The sequence below is a fragment of the Myotis lucifugus genome, unplaced genomic scaffold (genome assembly GCF_000147115.1).
Source record: "Myotis lucifugus unplaced genomic scaffold, Myoluc2.0 scaffold_377, whole genome shotgun sequence".
In the NCBI taxonomy this organism is placed as follows: domain Eukaryota; kingdom Metazoa; phylum Chordata; class Mammalia; order Chiroptera; family Vespertilionidae; genus Myotis; species Myotis lucifugus.
Window position 1 is genome coordinate 262,745 of NW_005871425.1, and position 15,540 is coordinate 278,284.

Genomic DNA, 15,540 nt, shown 5'->3' on the forward strand with positions numbered 1-15,540 from the left:
TCAAACGTCTAAGAACGGCAAGCGGCATAAGTCCAGCGGAAGGGTGTTGGAGCTTGATCCCTCTAAGCCTCGCATCTCAAATTTCACTGTTAAGAAGAATCATTTGGGGAACTTGCTTAAATGCAGATTCCCAGGCGGCACTACCTTCGGTAAGGCTGGGGTGAGGCCCAGAAGCCTGCATTTCTAACAAAGACTCAGAGCCACTCTTCGAGGCAAACCACTCCAGGTGAAAGGAATGACTGTTGGCTGTGACCAAACAGGCAGCACTGTGTTCGAAGGCGTGGAGGGGAGGCGGCCAGGGGAGGGAGGAAAGGGCAGAGGAGGCCCCTGCAGCAGTCGACAAACAATGGAGACCAGCGCAGGGGGGTTAGGGAGGAAGGGACAGCCAGAGACATTCAGGAGGCAGAATCAGGGGCCTTGGCACCTGACTGGTTACGGGGTTAAAGAAGAAGGAAGCATCAGGGATGACACAAAGTGCTCCCCAAGGACCAGGTCTTACACCTCTTTGTGCCCACAAAGCACCTAGCCCAACGCCCTCCACACCCAAGAACTCAATGTGGCTGAATGAACAAAGGAATGAAGTCACCTACCTGTCCCTGTTTCCTACACAACTACAGGGTAATTATTACTGTGCTTAACTGCGATGCCAAAGGGGGAGAGATGGCACCACCTGAAACAAGAAGAAGGAAAATTCTCCCCGACGCCAAAAAAATGAGCAAAATCCACAGGGCAGAGCCGAGGGGGCGAGTCACTCATTCCATTCCTATGAATTCCAGAACGGTCGTCGAGACATTAACAGGAAGTAGTGATATCAACAAATAAAAGCAATGGTCTGTGAAAACAGGATCATTTAAATAAAAACAACTAACTTCCCAAATTTCTCTCTTTCTCCCTCAGGAACACTCTACTTCAACCAACAGGGTAAAGGTAAAACAAAGACGTCTCAGATCTTGATTCAACATCTGGCTGTGTCACCCTAGCAAGCCACGGAGTTTCTCTGAGCCTCAGTTTCCCCACCTGCAAAAAGAACACACTACCTGCTTTACCGTGGTTGGGAAGCGGTAAGATCACAGGTATAAACGCCTCACACAATTTCAAACGGTTCCCATTTTCACACTCAGTCTTCCCCCATATGCATCCCCACCCCCATGTCCAACCTAACCCCGATGACTCCGGTGACCTCCTCTCTCCTGTCACCAGCCCCCTCCTGGCCACAGCTAATGAAATTCTGTCTCCTCTCCAGGGCTCCCAATTTTTGCTAATCTTTAGGGGTCTTCTCCTTTGGGGTCCCAAACCATGTAACGGAGCCAGGGGTCAATCCCCTGACAATCGACAAATGCCACTTTTAACCTGCCTGGTCTCTTTTTATCTTTGCCCCAACTACTCCAACCAGAGTTCTGTAATCTCTTTATATCTCCAGTTCCCGGCATAGAGTAATTACATTTTCCCCATGTTGACAATCACAATGCAGTGACCCGGGCTGGTACACCGTGGTTAACAAGAACCATTACCCAATTCCTTGATCTTGAAAACCAGGACAGCTTGTATTGGATAGCTGGCATCTATGCCTGTCTACAACAGGGGGCTAGAGTTCATAATTTTTGGTAATCACTCAACCCTATGATTACAGGCAATTTGAGGGCAGCTTGCAGGAAGAAGTAGCCACCGAAGAAAAACTTTGCTAGTTTGGGAACCACCAGCCCCAAATTTATGGATACGGAATGCAAGGAAGATGAAGTCATCACAGAGACAATAAAGAAGCAGGAAAGGGGCTCAGGACAGTCCCAGAGTCCTCGGGTATATCATCTGTCACCTGTGAGAGATGTCCTGCGGGGACACACAGGGAAACACTCAGAAGTTCCTTCTCATTTTTATTTTCATCATGAAAAAATGTGTTTGAAAGACCAAAGGCTTTCCAGGAAACATTTCAGTGCAGGCATGTTTCAAGTCCAAGCCCCATCCCAGACGAAGAGACAGTCCTAGGAGCTGTCTTGATCCCGGGGACCCTGGCCCCAGGGTGACCAGGGCTGAACACCCAACCCAGAAGTCGGTGTGTCTGTAACTATGACAAATGGTGAGGTCAACGTCGCTGGGCACTGGAGTCATCGCATTGCAGGAGGTGGCACCAACACTCCATCACAGCAAGCCAAGGGCGTGAGGCAGCAGAAATGAAGAGCCACACAGGGGAAGCCAGGCTGCAAAGAGGAGACTGGACCAGGTCCCCAGAGAAGGGCAGGGATGAGCATCCAGGTGGCCGCAGAGGGTGGAGGGAGCAGCTGCAATCACCGTGGGCCCGAGACGCGCTTTGCTCCTCCTCACCACTGGCCCTGGGGCTGTTGATGATGTGCTTGGGACAAGCACTCTTTTCCTTAAGCCCACGTGGGGGGGCTTTCTTTTCCTCGCAACCAAATATGTCCTGAAACTAAATAAATTCCACCAGGAGATCCGTCTTCTAATCTATTTCAACTGACAGCAGCTGCTTTTGTCTGATTTATTACCTCTGTAAGCCCTGCCTCCGGGAAAAGGGAGGGACTGCGATCTCCTTGAAAGCAGGGCTGATTTTACACAGGCAGGGCCAGGGTGTGCAGCCCTACATCACGGCGCCCTACGTGATGCATCTAAACTAGTTTGGTCAGCTTATCCATTCCCTGAAAGCAGGGAAGCCACCACATCAGCAACTCCGTTGCTAAGGCAACTGCTTACTTTCCATATCAACTGCAAGCTCGTTGCCATGGAGACGCATATACAAGAAAAATTCCTCTCTCCAGCCAGGGACCAGATGGCAGGGAACTCGCAGAAGTCATGGGTTAGGTAGGGGGCTTTGCTAAACGGGATGTTTCCTGGAGTGCATTTCTCTCATCATATCGGAGATGCTGCTGGCCCTGAGCACTTTTAGAAGTTACACCCTCATTACCAAAAGCAAAGGTTTGTTCTCTTCTGTTTGCAAAACACTACGGGCAGTAACTACAATAACTACAGGTAAGTTATTTTTTCAATGATTCTGAATTTCTTCCTCTAAACATAAACCTCTTTTGTTTTTATTTGCCATGTTAAACATACCCCAAAAATAAATATCTAGTCAAACACTAATGGAGATACAAAAGAACTGAAATAGAAGTTTGATTTCACCTCTTTTCTGATGGAGGCTTAATCCAGAAATACTTTTTAGTTTTCACCCACTGAGCACCAATGCATTCCAGATTTAAACCTCTACTCTGACTTGTCTATTGAGCTTGAAACTCACATACCAAACTTCCAACTTGAACATTTAAGATGTTCAAAAGCCATCTCAAATTTAACATGGTCAAAAGGGAATGTTTGCTCTAACCTCTACCCCACTTCCCAATCCACTTCTACCCATACACCTTCATCTGCGAACCCCAATCCTGGTCAAAGCCAATGTCATTTCCATCACCTCTAGCCTACCACTGAAACTAGCCCCCCAAACAGATGTTTTCCCCTTTCAGTGGTTCTCAACCTTCTGGGCCCTTTAATACAGTTCTTCATGTTGTGACCCAACCATAAAATTATTTTCGTTGCTACTTCATAACTGTAATGTTGCTACTGTTATGAATCGTAATGTAAATATCTGATAGGCAGGATGGTCCTAGGTGAACCCCGTGAAAGGGTCATTCGACCGCCAAAGGGGCCACGACCCACAGGTTGAGAACTGCTGCCTTATGTCCCTTTAAACGTCTCATTCTCCTGTCTGTAATTCACTTCCTATAGGCCTCCTTTCTGGTTCTTGGCCATTTCAAGCTATTGCCACCTCAGGGCCTTTGCATGTTTTCTCTGCCCAAGGTCTTTGCATGGCTTCATCCCTTTCATCATTAAAGACACAGCCAGTCACCTCCTCTGGGAAACCTCCCCCCACCCCAGCCCCACTCCTCTCTAGTACACTACCTTGTTTTACTGTCTTCATTTGTGTATCACTATCTGATACATATATGAATCTACTGTTCTATATGTGCCTCCCCTCACCCACCCTGTGCCCCCAAGGTTAGGAGAACAGCCAGGGAACTGTCACAGGTCAAAACTGCAGCCCCAGCCCAGCATTCCGCAAACGTGTGTGGCAAGAATGAACCACTGCTGAAAATGACGGCAGCGGCTTCGTACTGTACATGCAAGGTCTAGTTTTTACTTTGCAAAACTAAGCTTCTGCAGGGTCTCTCAGAATCATGGCTATGTACAAGGTTCTTAGTTTACATAACTGCATCTATGGAAGATTCTGGAAGGAACTCAGCATTCCGTGATGTATTCCAGGAGCACTGAGTGTGACTCTGCACCCTAGCTCTGCCACACTGCCTGTGCTGGGTGTTCCTCCCCTCCACAACAGCCATGACCGCAGTCAGCGCGCACATGACCTGGCCTATCCTATCCTTCTAAAAACAAAGTACGTGCGTGCTGCTAGCCGACGTACTGTCTAATGACATTAGTTTTCCGTCTAATGACATTAGTTAAATCACCTGTCGGCCCTGCCACTAGAGGAGGACCTTCCGTCACAGCCTTCTGGGAGGCACTTCACAGAGCTCCAATAAACGGAAGGCAACACTGAACTCAACTCGACCTCACCAGGCCCAGAGGGGAACCCTACACACCACGCTGGGAGAAAAAATACAGAAGGTGGGTAACTGGAGAGCCCCACCCCTAAGAACAGCACAGTCACTCTGCCCTATTTACTGGTCTCCTGCTGGGTTCACAAGCAAAGGTACTCAAACAAGCATGCCAGATGCACTCCCCGCCCCCCACCCCAAGCGACTGCCCCAGACTTCATTTTGTTCTAGGAACTGTGTAATCTCATACAGCAAACCACCAAGTTCTTATTAAAAGAACAACTTTACACCACTCTCTATCTTCAACCATATATTTCCTTGCTTTTCTTCTTATCTTACTTGGCACAGAATACATCATCACCTCTATCTAGCTATTGCTTTTGGAGATTTTTAAATGCAATTTAACCAAAATATCTTGAAGCAAACCTTAACTGAAATGTGTTTTTTTAAAAAATGGGTCTGCTTTAGTTAAGTTACTAGAGCAATTTAAAGTTCTCCCCTTCCTATCTTAGTTCCCCTATCAACTCTGCATACTCATTATTTACATAACATCCCAGGCCCCATATTTCTCACCTTCCCTTTTCTCTGATACTGTTCCAGCACATCCCTTGGGTCCAGCAACATTCATCTCCAAAGTACCTAATCCTCTGTGGCAGAAAATCCCATGCTTGCTTAGTAACAGAACCAACATTGTATATCTGGGATTGTTAAAGGCCCAGTTAGAAGACTACCTTTCCCAGACTTCCTTGCAGCTAAGAGTCATGTGACCAAACTCTAGGCCAGTGATGGCGAACCTATGACAGGCGTGTCAGAGGCGACGTGCAAACTCATTTTTTTGGTTGATTTTTCTTTGTTAAATGGCATTTAAATATATAAAATAAATATCAAAAATATAAATCTTTGTTTTACTATGGTTGCAAATATCAAAAAATTTCTATATGTGACACAGCACCAGAGTGAAGTTAGGGTTTTCAAAATGCTGACACACCGAGCTCAAAAGGTTCGCCATCACTGCTCTAGGCCAATGAGATAAGAGCAGATTGTGGGGTTTCTGGAAAAACTCCTTACAACTGCAAAAATAAATAAATAAATAAATAAATAAATAAATAAGACTTTTGTGTGTGTCTTTTCCTGCATTCTCTTTCTTGCTTCCTATAATGGGAACAAACTAGCTGATGCCATGTTGGACCATGAGAAGGCCTGAGAATGGAAACCAGCAATGAACAAAGAACAGTTGGGCAGAATGACAGATGGTGGGTCTCCGTTGACCAAGACCTCCTTTATGTGACAGAGCAATGCACTTCTATGTTTACTCACTACTATGTAGATTTTTCTACAACAACAGTCAAATTTCATCCTAGCTAATCCATTCTTGATCTCGTGCTCATTCCCACAGCAGAAATCATCTCTGTTAACAATTTACTCACGTGCTCCCCCAAAAGGAATATTCAAAACCTGCTTCTTGCTGTCTTTCATCTCAGCTGCAGATGGCCCTCTTTGGGGAAGGGAAGCTTCCCTGACTAACCTCAAATGACACCCATCACTTACTGATCTGCTTCCTGTACTTGCGGTGGTTTGTGCTTTTTATTTTGTATCATGTCTCGTTTCCCTGGAATGTAAGTTCCTAAAAGGTAAGAACCAGATCTCATGTTTTATTTTAACCTTGGACATCACCAACTAATTCTATTGAATAATAAGCAGAGGGTGCTCAAAGTCCCAGAAACTGTAAATAATGAGATCCTGAGGCCTACTAACATGGAAGCATTCCACAGGAACAACCTAAGTAGACCCCTACATCAGGAAACTTCGGGAAACTTCAAGCTGGTGCGGAAACAAATGTAGGCAAGGGATAAACTGTTACAGGGACAGTGAGGTGTACTCATTGGGAAGCAGCAAGTTAAGTGAAAAATGACAAGGGTGGGAATAAGAATAAAACACTTTAAGGATCCTGAAGCCAAAATCTGTAAAAACAAAAGGCCTGCCTGCCTAATAAGCACAGTATCATCAAAACAAATATTGTATTAGGCTTTAAAATATACATATCCATCGTCTGTGTCAAGTACCAAAAAATGTCCACTGGGAAGGCCGTGGAATTTTCTATAAAATCTAAAACCGGCCATCACCTTGCCAAGGTTTAAGAAGAGCATTAAGATGACGAAGGGCTCCGTGAGAGAGTATGGAATAATCCAAATAACCCATCACTATTTGTGAAAGCAGCAAAACTCATGACTTTCAAATAGGAGGTCAGTGTGCCAACTTCCTATGTTATTTACTGCAGAGAATTATCCTGCAGCTAAAGTGATTTCAAAGGGAAATCCCAAAGCCTCTTCAGCTCAACAGGGAGGTGCTGAGAACAGTTTCTTGTTGGTCAGATATGTAGGCAGTACATCCACGAAGAAGAACCTCATAGACTCACCCAGGTACCACAAAGCCCTGCCCAAGAGAATGCAACGTTTTCTGAACCGTTAATGTGGGGAGAGACTGGGTAGATTCATCCATGAGGCCCGTGGACCCAGAAGGACCAGCTCAGGGAGGAAACAGGATCATCACCTGCCCCAGAGACCACTCTTACACACCTCATCCCGTTTTTGCATGTCCCACCATCCTACAGTACCCTGAGTTTTAGGAACCTGCTCATCAACATCAGACTAGTCTTTCTCTTTTAAAAGAAAAAATATTTTTATTGATTTCAGGAAGAAAGGGAGAGAGAGATAGAAATATCAATGATGAGAGAGAATCATTGATCAGCTGCCTCCTGCATGCCCCACACTGGGGATGGAGCCTGCAACCTGGGGATGTGCCTTGACCGGGAATTGAACCGTGACTTCCTGGTTCAAACATGTCAAACTTGCAGCCGGCAGACCGCAAGTTTGACATGCTTGTCCTGGTTCATAGGTCAACGCTGAACCACGGAGCCACACTGGCCAGGCAGACTGCACAGTCTTTCAAAGAGCAATGTGTGTGTATGTTTGTTAAAGTGTCAAGAGGGAAGTTGAGAAAAAGCACAGATAAAAACACACATACCTGAACCATTTATTATTCAGGTGATAAAAATAAATAAATAACTGCCCTTTACTCTCATTTATAAGTAGTCAGAAAGTGTAGTACTTGCTAATCTTATAGTCCTAACTAAGGTCTTTTTTTAGGAGGTATAAGACTTAATCTCCAACTCTGAAACTCTACCTTGATTGATTCGGGCAAAGGTCCTCAATTCCATGGTTAAAAAATAAAAATAAAACTCTCTTAAGTTCCTTCAAGAGGTAAAACCAAAAAAAGGGAGAGACAGAGATAAAACGGAAGCAAAACCATTTATTCTCCCCGACTTGCTCATTCATGAGAATATGTTCCTGATGAAATCTCAGCACTGGAAAGAACCCAAAAGCTTCTCGTTGAGGGATTCTCAAATCTGGCTACACGTCAGAAACACCCGTGAAAACAGCTTACTAGGACCCCGAATTTCCCCAACCCACCTCACCCCCACTGAATCGGAATCTCCAGGGAGGGGCCGAGAGACGGCCCTGGATTTTAAGAGCCACAGGTGATTCCGATGCAGTCGTACGTTCCTGCGTGCCAACGCCCCAGCGACACACTTGTCCAGAAGGGTACATGTTCCAACCCTCGGGGCAAGGATCATACAGCATTCTGTGTTCTCACAGTTATGGCAAGTTTAAAACCGTGTTCTGCACTTTTAAATCTTTGAAAAAGCGCAATGCCTAAGTCTGTGAATACAACGTGCAAGGCGTCCATGCTCCCCTTTTGCTCCCCTATTTCCCACCAATATTCGGGTGCACTTAGTCACTGTCAGGTGCCGCAGCTGAACCTCAGTGTGGGAGCTGCCGCCAAGTAAAATCCCCTGGGGAAAAAACAAGCTTACCTGGAAAGGTGAAGGAGGTTTCACTGGGCAAAGTGTCAGGGGAATGCCTCCGCTTTGCTCAGCTCGCCAGGGGACAGGAAGTCCCTGGCAGGCTAGGCGTCCCAGAGTGGCCCCCAGCTACCCCCAGGGCAACCCCATGAAAGAGGAGAAAAATGGAAAGAAAACCCATACTCCTTGTTTTGTTCTCAGAGCACCACAAACCCTGGGAACAAACTCTCAAGGCAAAACTGATGGCATCTGATCAGAAACATGTCAGTGCAGGTCAGCAGCGTGGCTAGGAAGCCAGAGCTCAACATTTCGTAAGATTCACAATCTTAGGTCCTTCAAACCATTCCCTCTTAGCAGGTGATAACTGCATTTATTCAGAACAACTGTCACCCCTTTACATCGGGGTGCATCGGGGAGAGGGTTCTCCAGGACAGACCACCCTACACCCACGTGCCACCCTCACGGCCAGAGAGGGACCCAAGCAGGCTCTGCATGCTCTGGGGCAGCTCGCTGAACATTTCAGTGTGTTTGCTGAATTACGCGCACCAGCAGGACTGCAAACAGCGAGACCGGGGCACGTGGCGACTTGCACAATCATTTCTCGCCAAACTAAAAGCCCTGTGCCCAACCTAAACAGTGACATGCGGCTTTGGGGGACCTGAATACCACTCTCTCCTCCACATTCTACCCTGAAATTGCTTTCTAGGACTTTCCCTTTCTCATCACCAGGACCCACCTACGCGGGAGCTTTTAATACCAGACTTGGCCCTTTACATGAAAGCAGCGAATTTTCTCTAAGTTCAAAGAATGGTCTCAAAACACTCAAGAGAGTGCCCGAGCTGGTTTGGGTCAATGGATAGTGTCGGCCTGCGGCCTGAAGGGTCCCAGATTAGATTCCGGGCATATGCCCAGGTTGCAGGCTCAATCCCCAGTAGGGGGAGTGCAGAGGCAGCCAATCAATGATCCTCTCTCAATCATTGATGTTTCTCTCTCCCTCTCCCTTGCTCTCTGAAATTAATAAAAAACCAAAAACAGAAAAACAAAAAACCACTCAACAGAGCCAAGTTTAGAGGTTGGTCTCCAAATGCCCACTCTGAGATGGGGAGGGTAGGGAGGAGGAAGAAAAGTGGATACCTGGGGACAAGGGCAGCACCCTACAATTGTTACAGGTAGTTTCAGGCGTGTAAAAATAAGGCCCTGGCGAAGGACGGGCCCAGAACACAGGAATGCTCACATAAGAACACCGCACTGAGGCATCACCTGTACCAGGGACCAAAGGCAAAGCTCCCAGGGTCCACATCTGCCCCTCCCAGGCATCGCCCCTCCTCACACCCTGCACGCTGCCCACTCCCCACCTTGAACATAAACTCTAGGTGAATAGCATTTGCAGACAAACGTGTCCAGCAGCAGCGAGGAGAAAAATGGCTCCACCACCTCCTTATTCGTAATCATCCATGCCATTGACAAATAGAATTTTCTCAGGCTCAAGATTCTAATGGAAACAGCAACATGTTTCTGGAGAGAAAGAGATGGTCCCACCCCTGCACAGCAGCGGCTGACCCCACACAATAGCGGTCCTGTGTCTGAACCTGAACTTCAAAAGGAGGGAATGCAGACCATCAGCGCTATTAATGAAAAACAAAGCTGGAAAACACAGCCGCATGGTCACTGTGGAGAGAGCGCTTTCTGGCCGCTTATTGTAACTGCAGCAGCATTACCTTTCAGAACGCCAAGGTAGATCACCATTTTCTGTTCCAACTCTCACAGTTGGCCTGCTTTCTATTGTACCTGCTATATCGTTATGAGAAAGGCAAAGCAGATTATTAAAGCTGTTTCCTTCTAGTGGACCATGGAGCTCAAAAGCTTTAAAACCAAACTTCAATCTTTCTTTAAGTCAGTCTCTCGTGGGAACTTTACCCTGCGCTAATTTTTCCTATTCAGGGAGTTCCAAAGTTCCAAACACTTAGGTAAACACCGGGTTTCAAAAGTCACCTGAGTCCTAGCTGGTTTGGCTCAGTGGATAGAGCATCAGTCCTTGGACTGAAGGGTCTTGGGTTCAATTCCGGTCAAGGACACACACCTTGATTGCAGGCTCGATCCCCGGCCCCATGTGCAGGAGGCAGCCAATCGATTTGAGAGACACATAGATGTTTCTCTCTGTGTGTCTCCTCCTCCCTTCCACTCTCTCTAAAAATATCCTCTGGTGAGAATTAACAAAAAACAAAAAGTCACCTGGGCAATTCATGCCTGCCTTTGTTTAGTGCATAATAGGCTCAAGTATGACGCCTCCCAGTGTCCACTGCTGTCCATGTGCTCCAGGGTCCCAGAGAGACTGCCCTTCTCCAAGTTCAAATTCAGAAAGAAAATTGATGCCATTTTCCCCTATCCCTTTCTGGCAATTTTCCTCAAAAATATATTCATACACCTCATGGTTAATGGCTGCCCCTTTGTGCTGTAAACCCAAACTGACCCATCCACACTGAGGGAAGAAGCAGGCAGTGTGCACACCACTGTTTTGTGATTATGTTCAGATGCCACAGTGGGAAAACCTCAAGTCAGCACAAACACGAAAAACGGTATTTAATTAATACGCTTAAGGAAGAGGACGTTTACAAGTAAATGAATGAAATCAAAGTACCCATTTACAAATGCCCCTTCAGTGTGGGGACTTTACAGTCCTTAACAATTTGTTAATGGAGAGAAACTAAAAATTTTAGATAGAAAAAGGAAACATTCGAGTTCCAGACACGGAGACTTACCTGACTCCTCTCTTTGTCCACCTTCTTAAAACACTTATTCAACGACAAATTGTGTCTCACCGAGTTTTTCCACCCAGTAGGTGCATTTGCAAAATACGGGAAATGTTCCAAGATCCAGTTGTAGATATCCTTTACTGGCAGGCGCTTGGTCGGAGAGTCCTCGATGGCCATAAATATGAGGCAGCTAAAGGAGTAGGGGGGCTTGCAGTTGGGGTTCTGCCTGGCATCGTAGGGCATGTCAGAGTGGGCGGGCGACGGGGGCGTGTCATCGTCCAGGTCCTGGACGGGGCTGACGCTCCGGAGCACCGACTCCCCAAAGCTCTTCAGCAAGTTCTTGCTCTCGTGCAGCCAGTTCAGGTTGGTCAGCTCCTCATCTTCCATGGCCCCCTCTTCTAATCGGATGTCGGGCAGAGAAAAGTCGAGGTCATCGTCTTCCTGAAGGGCCTTGGAGAAGCCGCTGCCCCGGTAACACTGACTCAGCCCGCGGGAGACGCTAATTCCTGAGCTTTCTGGCTTCTTACTGGGAGGCATGACTGGACCCATTTAGGTGAAGGCTCCTGGGAAACACATTCCACAGAGAAGAAGAGTCAGTGAAACCCAAACCGGAAAGGCAGCTGAGTCCTCCTAGTGCTTTGGTCCCCACCCCCACCGCTGCCCCCTCTACGAACCCCCTTCCACACAGGAACACACCTCATGGCTCCTACCCCAAGGAATGCAAACCCACAATTCTACCACACAGAGATGCACAGGAAGTAAAATCGGTCTATCGTGCATACAGCGCAGTGACTGTCACTCCTCAACACATCAATACTGGAAATATCTCCAGCACCTTTAATGTGCAAACGCACCATAAAAAGAATGGGAAAGTCCACAATGCCTTCTCCCTGGATCTACGAACACTCTCACTAGGACCCTGGGAAAATCAGTTATTTCTTGCTGCCTCAGTTCATCTATTACACATGAACACATATACAGTGAGGCCTTGACTTACGAGTGTCCCGACTAACGAGTTTTTCGGCCGATTTTTTGCTTTGAGTTGGAAGCTAAAATTCGGGTTACGAGCCAGCTTCAGATACCCCACCGCTAGTTGGCGCAGCGAACGTCACAGTGAACGCCACAACATCAGCCCAGCATCACGTGTCTCACTCGTTCACTTTTTGATTTGACATACGAGTAATTTGTTACCAGCTTCGTCACGGAACGAATTAAACTCGTAAGTCAAGGCCCCGCTGTACACAAGTAAAAATATTTCAAGCCTCGTGATTAAACTCTACCTAATAAGCTCAATGCACAACCCCTCTCTGTGGCTTGGGGTCACAGGGCTCACTGTTAACCATTCTCAAAAAAAGAAAATGCCTCTAAGTTTAAGGCCAGTGTTTTCAGAGTTTCCATACAAGGACCATCCATCACAACGACCCCCGAATTAAAACTGTGGCCACAGTATGCATCAGTTTAATAAGTTTTATTTGACTTCCCCCCTCCCCTCCACAAGTCGTGATCAAACACTTAATTACATTTAACTTTAATTACATTTGAATTCTGGATTCGAACTAGAGCAATAAATGCATTTAATTTTATTGGGACACTACATTCTGAATGAAAAAGTGAAGAGTGCAAGCACCACACACACAAATGGGAATATGAAGGACAAGCCATTAACTGAAATTAGGATTGGTGAAAAAAAAGTAGGAGAGCAAAAGGGAAGCTTCAAGAAAGGAAGGCAAATTCAACAAAAATTGCTACAGAATTCTCTTCTGCTGCCGCCCCCATTTTTGTCAATGACCTAGAACAGGGAGTAAAATATCTGATGAGAAAAGAAACTGAAGAGGTGGCGAGTCCACAAATAGAATGACCCCGGCAGATACAAAGCTGTCCGACCCCCTGGCACTCAATGTAAGATATAAAGAACAGCGAAGATAATGAAGAGAGGTCTCCCACTCTCCGTCTGGAGCGCTCAAACAATGTGTCTGTTCTATGTTTTCCCCCCACAAGTGAGAAGATCAAGCAATCTATCCAGAAAAAAAAAAAAAGAATGAATACATCAAAAGCAAAGAATATGATTACTCTACGGCTCGAAAAGTCCACTGACACTACGCCTAAAACAACTGCCAGTTCAGCTGGGGAAAATGGGATTCTAGAAAGCACAGTGTGGGAGCACTACACAGCCAACCCCAGGTGCCCCAGAACCAACCCCGGGTGCACCCTCCCTCTTCCAAAAGGTGGACAAACAGAACCTGCTGACTCAAGGCCTGGGGGGAACTCTCTAGAACTGCTGTGAGATGACCAATTCCAAAGAAACTTCTATGGGCATCGAAGTCCCATGGAACAGGGACAGTTTGCATACCTCAGGTTCATCCATGTTATTATTTCTGTCATGTACTAGTACTAACCTGAGTAGCACATGACACATTTTAAAGAATAAGCTAGTATCTTGAGGCTTGGGGGTTTACAGAGACCAGACTGATAATGCTTTTACCTTCTTTATAAAACAATCAAAACTAGGTTTGTCTCTCTCAAAGTTTCCTCAGATCCCAATAAAAAAACGAATTTTTAGATAACTAGGATTATCCACACAGTAGAGTACGTAAGAGAACTACTACCCAGCCACTGAAGTCAACTTTCGCTCTCGACGAAAGTTTTTCGTCTCCTGAGCTTCCAAACAGGAAAATTATATCATGGCTGACAGTAATTTAATTGCATTGTTGCTATGAAAACATGCTGCTCTCTTTCTTTTTAGTTTGTCAGTAGCTTCCCAAAGGAACTAACATGCTATTCTCCATGTTTCCTTTTGTTTTAAACAAACATTGCCAGCAATATGGTTTTCTTAGAAGAACGGTTAAGAAAACAGGGTTACAGGGTTCAGTTCCCTTGGATCGTTTGCCTGTTTTTGTCTCTCCCCAGCCCATGCCCTCCAACTGTTAAGGCATCCCTATAAACCCGTATTCTATAGCCATAATATCAAGAGCTGCTGATCACTCCAGTTCCATTTTTAAAAAGTTTCCAGAAACCACAGCTGAGTTTTCCATTATTATACTCAAACTACATAATTCGCCAAATCTTTTTTTCCCCCAATTTGGGGGGGTGGGGGTGAGGTGGGGAGGGAATCTGGGATCATGTGAATCTGCAGTTAGACAAACATTTTGAATCTGCTGCCAAAAAGGTTGCTACATCATATACTCTAATAGTTATTCACTAGTGACCTCCTTACAACTTCTCAGTTTGCTATTGGTTGCAGTCCCACAACATATTCTCTCTCTCTCTCTCTCTCTCTCTCTCTCTCTCTCGTTTTTTTTAATGACTTGTGTTTCGTTATCTTTTTTGCTTTTCAACGGAGAAAAGGTAGCAGGAAAGCTAGTTTCTTGTCCGCTCTCAGAATGTCTCCAAATAACTGACAAAGCCATTACTGGCCCAGCTCTGAACAGATGTTCGAAGTGAACTTTAAAAAGTTGAGAAATCCTCCCCAAGCCTAACAGGGCAGCGAGTTGGGAGGGGGCTAAACAACCCCCACCCCCACCCCACCCCCCGCCTTCTCCGACGCGCACGCGCGCACACACGCACGCGCTCCACTAGCATCTACTGTACTTGTCAAAAACATTTCAAGGGGACCTGCGGGAGCGGCGATTGGCTGCGTCCTGTGTCAATCAGCGGCGTTGCCAAGCAACGGGGAAACTGCTCTTCTCCCTGCATACAGGGCAATTGGGAGCTCGCATACCTTCACTGCTGGTCAGATGTCATAAACCTTTTATTGGCTGCACCGCTGCGAACCTTAAGAACACATCAATAAAAGCCCGCCGTCCCCCAACTTCTCCAGGACCCAAGGAGGGTTTCAAAGGGGGCCGGGGTGAGGAGGAGTCGGGCCTGGGGGGGTCTCGGGAGACGCTCACTGCCAGTGCCAAGCCTGCACAGTTTGTGGGGGAGGGTATCTTTGTTAGGAGCCTGTTTCTCATCTTGGGGTGTCCCCTGGATCAGCACCCTCTCCCCCCCGCCCGGAACGGCGGGGATCCTGTCCTCCGTGGACAATACCAACTCTGTTCCTTTTGGGCGTCTTTTTGTAAACCGAGGCAGCGGGAAAGAGCCCACACGTCGGGGCAGGAAACTCTTCGGACCGGCAACTTCCCCGCTCGGGGGCTCCCGTCTCCCCACCCGGCCTGGCTCCCGCCCCGCGCTCTCCCCCAGGAACTGCGGAGTCCCTCGCCCGCCGAGAGCGGTGCGGGCGCCTCCAGGACCGCCTTGTACGAGCGGCTCCACCCCGAGTCACCCAATCCCGCTTTGGCGCCGGCCCGAGCGCGGAGCTAACTCACCTTGGCCGGAGCGGGGCGCGGGGCTCGGGGCGCCGCCTGCCCTTTAGCGGGAGCCGACAAACTTT

At 47.0% G+C, this 15,540-nt stretch overlaps 1 protein-coding gene across 10 annotated transcripts in view; it reads right to left on the reverse strand.

The window, feature by feature from the left end:
• The window catches only part of FOXN3 (forkhead box N3), a 359,245-nt gene that overhangs the window by 199,199 nt on the left and 144,506 nt on the right, over window positions 1–15,540 (reverse strand). For 6 of the 10 annotated variants that reach the window (XM_023765124.1, XM_023765120.1, XM_006101670.3 and 3 more), the window contains exon 2: window positions 11,175–11,731. In XM_023765124.1, coding sequence (XP_023620892.1) covers window positions 11,175–11,717 — 543 coding nt within the window. In that variant the 5' untranslated portion in view covers window positions 11,718–11,731. Of the gene's footprint in view, window positions 1–11,174; window positions 11,736–14,886; window positions 14,909–15,480 lie in introns of those variants that run through there. The other 4 variants (XM_006101672.3, XM_006101671.3, XM_006101668.3 and 1 more) reach the window with 2 other exon arrangements.